This window comes from Camelus dromedarius, chromosome 8 (genome assembly GCF_036321535.1).
Source record: "Camelus dromedarius isolate mCamDro1 chromosome 8, mCamDro1.pat, whole genome shotgun sequence".
Taxonomy (NCBI): domain Eukaryota; kingdom Metazoa; phylum Chordata; class Mammalia; order Artiodactyla; family Camelidae; genus Camelus; species Camelus dromedarius.
In genome coordinates this window covers 30,205,724-30,218,535 of record NC_087443.1, presented here as the reverse complement: position 1 = coordinate 30,218,535, position 12,812 = coordinate 30,205,724, and the positions used below count along the sequence as shown (strand labels likewise).

The 12,812-nt window shown below is 37.1% G+C and overlaps 1 protein-coding gene across 2 annotated transcripts in view; it reads left to right on the top strand.

Moving 5' to 3' along the window:
• The window catches only part of ADK (adenosine kinase), a 409,740-nt gene that overhangs the window by 382,500 nt on the left and 14,428 nt on the right, over nt 1–12,812 (top strand). For both annotated transcript variants that reach the window (XM_010984136.3, XM_031461080.2), the window contains exon 10: nt 4,311–4,397. In XM_010984136.3, coding sequence (XP_010982438.1) covers nt 4,311–4,397 — 87 coding nt within the window. The remainder of the gene's footprint in view (nt 1–4,310; nt 4,398–12,812) is intronic.

The window sequence follows — 12,812 nt, the reverse complement described above, 5'->3', positions numbered from 1 at the left end:
TTTCAGGAAGTTGGACTTCATATGACACCTAAGGATAAAGCATTTCAAGGATGTACACATATATCCAGAAAAAAGTGTAGTTAAGACTTCATTCACTTAAAGTTTTTACTAATTTAAGCCAAAAGTCATAATTCTTAAGAACAAAGTTCAGAAAAGTCTCTTACATTGTGAATTAGATTTTATTCATAAGTAAAGATTTATGTAACTAAAAATTAGTAAGTTTTTTAAACAAAGGACTCAGGGAATTATATCTAATTGCAGCTTTCTTACTATCTGTGTGCAAGTATTTTCAAATCTGTAATCCAGTAATTAATTCTTACATTACCTAAAAGGTTTTATAAACAAGTTACATTATTACATAATGTAACCCTATTATAAATGGTAATGGTATCATTAACATAGCTGGTTTTACTTTTTTAGTGCCTGTTTGTTCTTAGTTTATAGTTGTAATTCCCTTTATAGTATGACTTGTAAGTAATAAAATCAGATTTCTTTATAAATATTTGTGGTACAGACCTTTTTCTAAATCAGACTGTAGACCTTTCCTAATTATTTCTAATAAAGTCTGCTTATATCTTTTTTTTTTTTGGCCTTGTGTAGCAATGTATACTGTATACTCCCTAGAAAATTTAATCCTGGATATTTGAGTATTTATGCCTTCACTTCCAATTAATCAAATCTTGTCAACTTCGTGTACATTTGGTGTTACAAAGTATGCAAAGTTAGTACTTAAAGAGTTTAAATAGATGCTTCTCCTATGGAGTCTCCTTAGCATCTTCAGCCATGGGCTCGAAAGGGATCACTAAGTGAACGAGTCCTCTTCTTGAATATCAGTCTTTCCAGGAGAATCTTTTTTCATTATCATATCTATGTTTATATCTTGTTGAAAGTATCCATTAGTAGCAGGTAGGAAAAGGTAGACAGAACATGCTTTTTGAGATTCCTAGTTTCTTCATTAACACCTTAAGTTTTCAAGATCTCCTTTTCCCTCCTTCTTGATCTTAGGTGAGACTGAAGTTTACCAGTCTTCAGCCACATCTGGCCCTATGAGGGATGCAAATTTGTGATTTCAGAAGTTCCAGACACCAATGAAAAGCACTATCCAAATTCTTAGAAATGTCCTCTAGGCCAGATTTCATCACAAATATAGTAGTCCCCCTTATCTGCAGGGAATATGTTCCCAAACCCCCAGTGGATGCCTGAAGCTGTGGATAGTACCAGACCCTTACATATACTATGCTTTTTTTCCTATACATACATACATACCTATGATAAAGTTTAACTTACAAGCTAGGCATAGTAAGAGATCAACAACAATAACCCATAATAAAATACAGCAATTATGATAATATATTGTAATAAAAGTTATGTGAATGTGGTCTCCTCTCTTTCTCACATTATCTTATTGTACTGTCCTCACCCTTCTTGTGATGACAGAAGATGATACAAGGCCTGTGTGATGACCTGAGGTGAGATGAATGACATAGGTATTGTGACGTAGCATTAGGCTAATATTGACCTTCTGATGACACATCAGAAGGAGGATCATCAAGCCATAACAGTGTCAATGGTTGGATGTCAGGAGCAGATGATGTCCATGGTTGGGAATCCTCAATAGTTGAAGGGTTTTTGTTTGTTGTTTTTGTTTGTTTTACCGAAACCTTGTGGAAGAGCATTGTAATCAGAAGGGGTCTCTTTGTTTTTCACTCATCAAGTTTTGCTGCAGAGGTTGAATCAATCCTTCAGTAATTATAAGGGTGACTTTAATGCTGTGTTCCATCCAAGGATCTTATATTCCCTAACTTTGTCTTTTAAGTCTGCACAATTTGAAACACTTTGACAAATTTCATTAAAATCCATATTGCTGGTTCTGCTTCAGTTTTTCCTTCATTATGTTTCTCTTCCTCCGTAGGTGACTCAACAAGTTCTTCTAGTTTCTCATTTGTTAATAGCACTTCTCATTGGTCTTCAGTGTGTTCTACTTTATCGAGCATGTCGGCAAATCCTTCTTGCCAACTGCATGAATGGTTTTCCTACCTTCTCCACTGATTCCCAGGAAGCCTTTAAAATCATTCAGAACTGCAGGCATTTATAATTTCTGGTTTTAATTTATCCACTGCAACTTTGATGAATGATATTGCATCAGAAATAGTGAATGATTTCCAGCACTGCATTGTGTCCAGGTTAGAGTCTGCATCAATTGCTGATCAAATGTAATCAAATACCAGGTGGGTGCATGTGGCCTTGACAAACTGAATGATGCCCTGGTCAAGGGTTGAAGCAATGAGGATGTGTTTGAAGGTAGAAATCCAACCTCAGCGTTTCATTTTATAACAATTCAGGATGGCCAGTTACATTATCTGTTATCAATAGGACTTGAAATTCCAACCATTCCTCTTCCAAATATTTTTTCACTGCTGGATTGAGCAGGTGGAACCATTCCATAAACGAGATGACTGTCACCCACACTTCCTGATTATGTTGCCAGTCATAGGCAGATAATTTTTGTTTTTTTGTTTTTGAGAGCATGTGGGTTCTTCAGTCTGCACACTGTGCACACCACACCTGGCTTTGTCATACACCCTGTGGTGTTGCCATGTAGCACCAGAGTTACTCTGCCCTTCTGTGTTTTATGAATGTAGCTTCTATTAGGCATCTTCTTCCAGGTGAGCCCCATTTCATCGCCACTGAAGACTTGCTTTGGATGGTATTCTTTTTCCTTAATCAGCTCCTTCAACACTGCCGTAAATGTGGCAGCAGCTTCTTCATGCGGATGCAACCTCTCCAGTAATTTTCATGTTTTTCAGTCCAAATCTTTCCTGAATCTGTGTAACTATCCTTTACTTGCAGAGAATGGCCTGGTGTCACTCATTTCAGGGGATCTCTTGCTAAAGTGCTCCTGTAGGCTCCATGTTTTCTGGCACAACATATTGCTGTCAATAGGAACACATTTTCTGTTCATTTCCTCCACCCCAAAATTTAATGCCTTTTCTGTCTTAACTAAGCACTTATCACACACTGTGGCCATAACTTTGGCATTTTGAGGTCCGAATTACATCAGATCTAGCACAAATTTCGTTTTCCTTCACAATATCATGGATAGAAGACTCGTTCTTACTGTAGATCTTATCACCTTCAGCATACAATCTTCTTTCCTCAATAAATCAGGAACTTTCACTTAAAGGAAGAACTTTATGGTTTCTCTTCGGCATATCCATATTGTCAGCATCACTATTCTTGTGCTCTGGGGCTATTATTAAGTGAAATAAGGGTTACTTGAATACAAGCACTGCAGTACAGTGACAGTCTGATAACAGAGGCGGCTCCTAAGTGACTTACAGGCGGCATACGTCAGACAAAGGGATGATTCACATCCAGGGCAGGACGGAGTGGGATGGTACTTAGAATGGTGTGGAACTTAAAGCTTACGAACTGTTTATTTCTGGGATTTCCCATTTAATGTTTTTGTTCTTCAGCTGACCATGGGTAACTGAAACCGCAAAAAGCAAAACTGTGGATAAGGGGGACTACTGTAATGCCATTCCACTGTAACATGCCAAGTTTAAAGTACTGTATTAGGTTACTCTGTAGTCAAAACAACTAAGCCCTGGTCCAGACTGTAGGACAGGAACTCATTGCACTGTCCCTTTTGTTCTGCCCATGCATTCAGTGGTAGCTCTCCCTTTTGTTATTTGATAGATAGTTTGGAGGAAATAGTGACTCCTTTGTGAAAAAGTAACCAGGTTAGATTATCCATAATAAGCCAACTAATGTCAATAGTCCTTGACATTGGCATCAACTATTATAACAGAATAGCAGTTATATTTTTATTGTGCCACTGTAATTTTCCATAGAGAAACACCCAAGACTCATTGTTTGCATTTTTTAAATTTACAGCTCTTTAACTGTGTCCCAAGATTTCACTGCCAGGACTGTAACCAGGCTCAATGCTTTATTAGAGATCATGATCTAGTACTTAACAAACACTTCCTTTAGTTCGTAGTTTCTGTTAAGTATTTTTGCTTTCCAAAAAGGTACTGCTACCATTTACAGTCATTCCTCAAAAACATGGACTACCTAGGTCGAATTCTAACACAACACATACAGCATCTGTAGGCTGAAAATGACCAAAAAAGCATTGCTTACAGATGACCTTTCACTTTGTTCCTACGTGCTCGTGTATAGAGTATGGACCTCATGTTCCGTCTCTCTCTGAATGATGTAGGAGCTTTAAACTTTGAACTGAGTGAGTTTGTACACTGAGTGTTACAAAGAGAAGTCAATTTGCCTTTCTTTGGCTCTAATTGCAGAAAGTGAAGTCACTGCTTTTGCTGTCTTGGATCAAGACCAGAAAGAAATCGTTGATACCAATGGAGCTGGAGATGCATTTGTTGGAGGTACAGACTCATTTATTTCATGCTTACTTATAAGTTAAACATTTCCTTTAACTCTTATCTCTGCCGCATAGCCAAGATTTATGAATTTAATAACTTTTAATTTCTTCTTTTAAAGGATTAACTCTTAATGTTCTTTCCATATGCTACTATCGTTGTGAGTGTTATAAGAGTATATTACTACAGGAAAATATGTATTTTTGGCTTAAAAATAATTTACTATTACACTATATCCCAGTCATTTTCACAAGATTAATTGTGTTTGTCAGGATATTGCATAAACAGGCTGCATCAACTACAGTACATAATACAATCATAGCCCTTCAGGCTTAAATGTTAACACACTGTTGTTCTTTAAAACAAGTTGTGAATATTAAATAGTATGCTAATAACCAATGGGTGATATCTTTGGATTATATCCTTTGGTTAAAACATCTGATTCTAACATGATTGTTCAATGTTTATTGTATCAGGAAGAGGTTAAATTTTGTCTGCTTCAGGCTCTATAAGAACTGCCATAGTTTATAAGAACTAAATCACTTTTGGAATGAGTAGCAAAAAATAAAATCAAGACAATTGGAAGATTCTTGGCTTGGGAACTTAGATTGATCTAAAATCTGGTTCAAAAGTGTTTTTGATATGTCTAAACTCCTTCTAGCTAAGTGTTGTTAAGCTCGGTTAAGATCTCTAGAAAGCTTTAGATTCCTGACTGGTAACTGGGAAGAGTCTCTCCTGATCTATATTTGTCATAACATCAAGCAAGACAAGGAGAAGACAACAAATGGAGCTGACCCTTGTCCTTCTTTCCTTGGAAGGTAATTTGAATTATGGGAAGCTTATTGAAGATTGTGTGGTGGTTTTAAATTATTCTTTAAAATATATATTCTTTTATTTTATTGTTCTTTTACACCAGCGTAAGTTTTTCATGTTTCTCCTTCTTTGAAACTTTTCATGCCTAGTCTTAAATGACCTGTTAACCATTAGACTGGTAGCACGGTCCATGCCCTGTTGGAAAGAGCACATAGGACAAATAATGCTCTACTTCACTGTCATATGTGCATCTTTTATTTCTTTGCTCTGAAAACCTTTATCATTGACTAGAGTATTTTGCAGCTGTTTTTCCTATTCCATACTACTTCAGAGCTATAGAACCATGTAGCCTGAAAATATCCAGAATTGGGCCAAATTCTGTAATATGTTAAAGAAATAATATTGATTTCCTGGTTAGAAATTATTTAAGCCAGGGATCTTAGTACAGGAACTTTTAAACTTGTAACTTGTGTGTGCATTATTTAAGCACTTTAAAATATTTAAAGCAGTAAGTATTCTATTTCTTTGATATTTAGTTGGATACATCATGAGGCCATATGAGAGTGACCTAATTAGCCAGTGTTTCTGACCCTGAGGCCCAGGGCTTCCTACACCAACAAATTCCTTTACAGACCCCTAACTACCTGTAATGCTTCCAGTACAGGGTAGGAATATATAGACTTTTTGAGGGAGAGAGAAGTCATTCTTAGTGTACTGAATAGGAACAGCTAGCTACCCATTTGCATTATGGTTAGAGTGATAAGAGAACTACATCGTCAGAGCACTTGGGCCCTTTGTTACAGGATTTTCAGCCTCTTTCTTAATTTCACTCTACATACCGAGCCTCATTATATACTCATTGCTACAGTACAGTGAGGTAGATAAAAAGGAAAGAGTGTGGAACAGGGATCTGCAAACTTTTTTTTCTAAAGGGCTAGGTAGTGAATATTTTAGGCTTTGTAAACCATGTACGTACTGTGTTGCATATTCTTGTTTTGTTTGCTTGCTTGTTTTTGGTTTTGCTTTTGGTTTTTTACAATACTCTAAAAATGTATAAATTTTTCTTGGCTCTCTTGCTATACAAAAACACGCCACAGACTGGATTTGGCCCTTAGGCTGTGGTTTGCCAACCCCTTGTGTAATATGTTGGCAGTTTCCTCACTATTCACTTTCATCGTACCCTAGATTTACTATGTACTGTTGAAATCAATATAGTGAAAATGGAAGGCAGGCAGAACTTCACTGGTAAAACCTCAGTTAGGTAGCCGTTTTTCTCACTTTAACCCTCCTCTGATCGGTTCCCAGGGTAATCAGATTCTGAAAGACTGAGTCATGCAATAAGATGAATACTCTAATGTCATTTTAACAAGGAATGCTTACATTGGCATGTTTAGCACTTCTGTCTATGCTAGAATTTATACTATATGGTGGTAGTAACATATAATATTTATGTAGCACCTAGTAGCCAATGGATATCTTAAGTAAGCACTGTATAACTCACTTAATGTTCATAAAAGTTCCTTGAGGTAGGCTGTTTTTAAGTCTGTTTCACTGATGAGAAAACTGAAACATGGAGAGATTAGGTAAAAGTCTCATAGTTAGAAAGTAGCAGAGCCAGAATTCAAGTCCAGACAGTCTGGCTCCAGAGTTAGTGCTCTTACTGAACTGTACTGTTTCTGTAAACTTTTAGGGAAATTTCATCATTAGGACTCAGAACCACAGACCAGCCTTCCTCACAAAAGCTAGTTTGGCAGAAGCAAATCTTCCTATTGTCTGAATAGATGACTTCATTTATTGAACAGGTGCTTTTGTTATCTGATAGGATTCTGAGGGCTCTAGGGTGGGATTGCTGCAGAAAAGAAAGAGAAAGTGAAAGGGAAGAGAATCGAAGGACTGTAATCCCCGGTGGGTTTGAACCAGGAGCTTTTTGCTAAGCAGTAGAATTGATTGCACTACAGACATACAGAAAGCCAGATCATAAACTTGCTTGGTCAGCATGGAATTCGAATACAAAGAGTTATATGAATCCCCTGTTTAGTAGCACCAGGCTGATACATCCATCTTGCAATAGAAGTGGTTTTGTTAATTGCAAATACTCAAAGATCCATTGGTTAAAACCCTCTACTCCCATCTCTACAGCAGGAAAAGCCTTTCTGCTAGGATTGGAAATATACTCTAGCTGTTGAAGCATACTCTTCTATCTTAAACATGAAGGGAGAGGCAATGGCATTTTTATATTTACTATGTAGTTTCCTTTTCTTTGCTTTATTGCCAGATTAACATATCTCCTTTCTGATTGAGACATTCTGTCTTTGGATGGTTAATATATTCCTCCTGTTTCAAGTTTTTCTGGCTTAAAAGCATTTCTTTCTTTTGCGACTTTGCATAACTATATTGTAGTCCCAGTTTCAAGTTCTTAGAGAAAGCATGACTTCCCCTACCATGTGCTAATACTATATATCCCAGTACTGGAGTGCCATGTATTCTAATAGCCACATGAGGGATATATGACTGTGTCATAGATTTTCATGTATAATTTTTAAATGAGTGCCCCAAACGTACATAAATTAAATTCATAGTTCCATCTCAAGGGTTTAATCACAGTGACAAATCCCTCTGACCTCTACAAGTGTACCTCCTTGTTCTATTTGGAGATCTTAAGCACTTTCTGATGTCTGCCCTTTATTTGTTACCAGCCAGCCCTGATGGAACTACCCTTTTCACATTCTCCCTCAAAAGCCCAAGTGCTACGATTGTACCCTTGGAAATGGAGACAATTCTGTAATCTCTAAGTATGATTTCCTAATTTCCCAGGTCAGTAGAAAATTTCTTCCTGTTGTCCTGCTGTGCTTTGTCACAGCAGGTCTGCCTTTTCATTTGGAACCCTCTTTGTCACTGCCATAGTAACAAATGGAAACATTGAGAACATTTTGTGACAGGCACTGTCATTGTTCCCGGTGAAATCTCTTCCCCTGTGTCTTCCCAGTAAATGAAACTGAGAAGAAAAATCATAACAAATAACATGAAAGGGGACCTAATCAATATGTTCCCAGTGGGCTGTCAATACCAGCCTGTGTTAATCTAATATGATTTCGCTGTATGTTTTATGGCAGCTGAAGGAATATGGACTAGAGCTACAAATCATCTTTAGACTAAAAGTGAGTACACCTTTGACAGATTATAGCCAGGCACGTAACTCTCAGATAAAAGATGAGAGACCTCACCCAAAAACCAATATTCTTAGGATTTAAAAAGCTTCATTCAGTGTGGTTAAGAGCCATGTATAGCTTAGAACAGCTTGTTTTGAATGATCGTAACGTAACTGTGCTGCCTGTAATACTATTTATTTTCAAATTTCTCATGACAGCCCTAGCAGGGAAAATATATTACCCTAAAAGGTATTACTTGCAATATGCAAATGACCTTTAAAGCCGCTTAGCAATCACAGTGTACGTAATTATCTTATTTCCCATCTAATAAAAAGGAGCATTAATTTAACTTACTAATTCATGTTCAGAAAAGATTTTTTATTAAAAAAAAAAAAATTTAGGTTTCCAGAACAGGGATACTGCTTCCTTTCCACATAGCACCTGTCTGTGCTACTGAGAGCCACACGTCATCTCTACATTATCTTTACATTTTTCCTTCTCACCTTGTTTTTTGTTTCCAAACATTTGTAACGTACTCTCTCATTCTTCTTAACTGCTGCTTCATTGTGCTGTGTGAAAAAGTGGTGCAGAATTCTTGTGATTTTTTTTTCCGCACCACCTCCTTCCTTTGCTGTCCAACTCAGAGGACTAGAAAATAACTTGATGAGTGTTGAATATATCATTTTTCACACTTCTTCACTCAAAAACCACAACCTTCATATGACCCACTGTATGCAGAGGATTTCTTGTGAATGATGACCAAGATGATTGCTGCACACTCCTACCCCATCCAAGAGCAACAGTGAACCCTTTCCCTATCTTTTATCTCTAGCAGGACATCTTTGGTGTTCTTATTTCTTTTTTTTTTTTTTTAACATTTTTTACTGATTTATAATCATTTTACAATGTTGTGTCAAATTCCAGTGTAGAGAACAATTTTTCAGTTATACATGAACATATATATATTCATTATCACATTTTTTTCTCTGTGAGCTACCATAAGATCTTGTATATATTTCCCTGTGCTATACAGTATAATCCCGTTTATCTATTCTACGATTTTGAAATCCCAGTCTATCCCTTCCCACCCTCCGCCCCCTTGGCAACCACAAGTTTTTATTCTATGTCTATGAGTCTATTTCTGTTTTGTATTTATGCTTCGTTTGTTGTTGTTGTTGTTGTTGTTTAGATTCCACATATGAGTGATCCCATATGGTATTTTTCTTTCTCTTTCTGGCTTACTTCACTTAGAATGACATTCTCCAGAAACATCCATGTTGCTGCAAATGGCGTTATGTTGTCAGTTTTTATGGCTGAATAGTATTCCGTTGTATAAATATACCACATCTTCTTTATCCAGTCATCTGTTGATGGACATTTAGGCTGTTTCCATGTCTTGGCTATTGTAAATAGTGCTGCTATGAACATTGGGGTGCAGGTGTCTTTTTGAAGTAGGGTTCCTTCTGGATATATGCCCAGTAGCAGGATTCCTGGGTCATATGGTAAGTCTATTCCTAGTCTTTTGAGGAATCTCCATACTGTTTTCCCCAGTAGCTGCACCAAACTGCATTCCCACCAGCAGCATAGGAGGGTTCCCTTTTCTCCACAGTCTCTCCAGCATTTGTCATTTGTGAATTTTTAAATGATGGCCATTCTGACTGGTGTGAGGTGAATACCTCATTGTAGTTTTGATTTGCATTTCTCTGATAATTAGTGATATTGAGCATTTTTTCATGTGCCTATTGATCATTGTATGTCTTCCTTGGAGAATCGCTTGTTTAGGTCTTCTGCCCATTTTTGGATTGGGTTGTTTGTTTTTTTCTTATTAAGTCGTATGAACTGCTTATATATTCTCGAGATAAAGCCTTTGTCGGTTTCACTTGCAAAAAATTTTTTCCATTCCGTAGGTTGCCTTTTTGATTTACTTATGGTTTTCTTTGCTGTGCAGAAGCTTGTAAGTTTCATTAGGTCCCATTTGTTTATTCTTGCTTTTATTTCTATTGCTTGAGTAGACTGTTCTAGGAGAACATTTTTGAGATGTATGTCAGATAATGTTTTGCCTATATTTTCTTCTAGGAGGTTTATTGTATCTTGTCTTATGTTTAAGTCTTTGATCCATTTTGGTGTTCTTATTTCTTAAGAAGCAGTTTTCCGTAAAACCATCAAATGAGGTATGGAATTGCCTAGGTCATTAGGAATATGAAATACATCACAGACAGCAGCTCAAGTTCATGCAGGGGGAAAGGGACAAGGGATTCTTTATGACATGCTACTCTGGTGTTTCACATCCAGAGACTGTGATAAGCTGACATTGGACTGGGGCCAAATTTCAAGAACCTTGCTCAAGATTATTTAAGCCTTTGTTGGTTTAAAGGTAAAGATGATCCTCAAGCCATGACAAAAAATAAGAGAAACAACTTTCATTCCCATGGAATACAAGATGATTTTAGGCTGAAGTCTGGAATTTCTCACAAACATGAATGTTTCCTCAAAGATCTAGTATCCTGGATAGCCTCCATCTAGAAGCAATTGTAAGTAGATAATGGAATTCAAAGGACTTTGTCTTCTGGAGATTTGGATAAGACAGAGACAGTCTGAGCCGTGTAGGCTGTCAGACCCTGAAACTTAATAATGAGTCTTATATTTCTAATATTTGAAGACTATTGAGAAACACTTATTCTCAGAAAACAATGTTGATATTTCTAAGATTTTATTTAGCAGCAGAGGGCCAGAAGAAATGTCATAAACAAAATTTCTGAAGTTATTGATAAATGAGATTAGACAAATCCCCATTTTGCCCTATCCATATTTTATTTGGTGGCTCAAAAAGCAACTGCCTCAAATGAGTTGATGTTAGGTATGAAAACCTAATATGGTCTATTAAAAAGCCCCCATTTGATGGATAAGGAAAGTGAGACCCAAAGAAAGGGAGTTAATTGCAAATATGCAATACTAGACGCCAGATCCCCGGACTTATTAACTTATGATCCAGTAATTACATATGATCATAACCCAAATGCAAGCTGTCAGTTAAGTAGGCTATTACATAACCTCTTGGAAATACATAGGTCAAGAGTCAGTACCCCAAATGGATAGAAGCCTTTGATGTAGTTTTTCTTGGCATGTGGATATCCAAGATGTTCAGCTTTAACAATAAACAGTAGCGTATGCTAAACTTTTATTTTGGGAACCACATCAAGAGATCACACAGAGGTAGGTTTAAAATTCAGATTCTAACCTCATCTTGTACATTTTTGTTCCATAAGGAGGAATGATCTTTAAAGCAATATTTTGAGAGAAGTTGGGGTGTAAGGGCACCTTATCTACACAAGTAAAATGTACTGCTTAGTGGTACTCTTTAGAAGCTTCTTTCCTGAATTAGGAGCATTTTGTTTTTTTGGTTTGGGCTTGTTTGTTGTTTTTTTTTTTTTTTCCCATTCAAATGCAGTATCCCAAGCCATGTTAATATAATTTGACAAGCTTCCATTTTCAGACACCAGAAAGAGGAAATAAATTATCCTCATATCATAGTTATAGCAGTAACCAGTGCCTGTTTATTACACCACGCTGCTCAGTTGCTCACTTTGTGTGGGAGGGTGTGTGGTGCTGAGCTATCATAAAGGAACCTTTGCTCCGAATTGACTTCCTGTCCGTGTCAGTCACTGCACCATCTGACACCACTTAGGCTTTGGTTTTCATTATGCAAATACCTGCTAGGTCAGACCTTACCCTGACAGGCACAGTAGCTTTTTAAGTTATTTCGAAATGTAATATTTGTTTGTTTCCTTTTTCCAGAAAAATCTATGTTTTCTAACATAGAGGTCACAAGTTGTTATTTGAGTTCATGACTAGTTGGTAGTCAATATGAAGTCAAAACAAAACAAAATTTTACAAACTAGACTACATAGAAAATCCAAGGAGAAAAGTTTACATCTGAGCCTTTTTCAGCAGGGGGAAACCATTACTTTGTCACATCTGGGTAGCGTGAGCTAGCCAAATTGAAGTGGGAATTTCCTGCCATGTGTTAGTTCTCTGAGCAACCTGTGAACGTCTAAAAGAGGGTATGTGAGTTCTTGTTTGGTAGAGCGGCAGCCACTATGGAGCCTGGCTCCTAATAGGCAGCAGACATTTTTATGTACTACCACTAGTCGGGAGGTTGCGTAGCCTGTCTCAGGCTCACACTGTTTGCGCTTGTTAAATGCATTAATTTGGAAGGCCTAATTTAGAAGGCACAGCATCAGGTCTCACAGGTATTATAGCTAGAGTGAACGCCGCATTGAAATGACCTCCCAAAGGTACATGGCAGAAGTCCTGTTTCATTAATAAAATGAAGGTAAGACTGATCCACCACAGCTATTCCAGATAACTTGAATAAGGTCATTTTATAAAGTCAGTGAAGACTAAAATAAGCCTCTGACTATAAAGGAAAATAAAGAATCTGAAGGGGCAGGGAAAATAA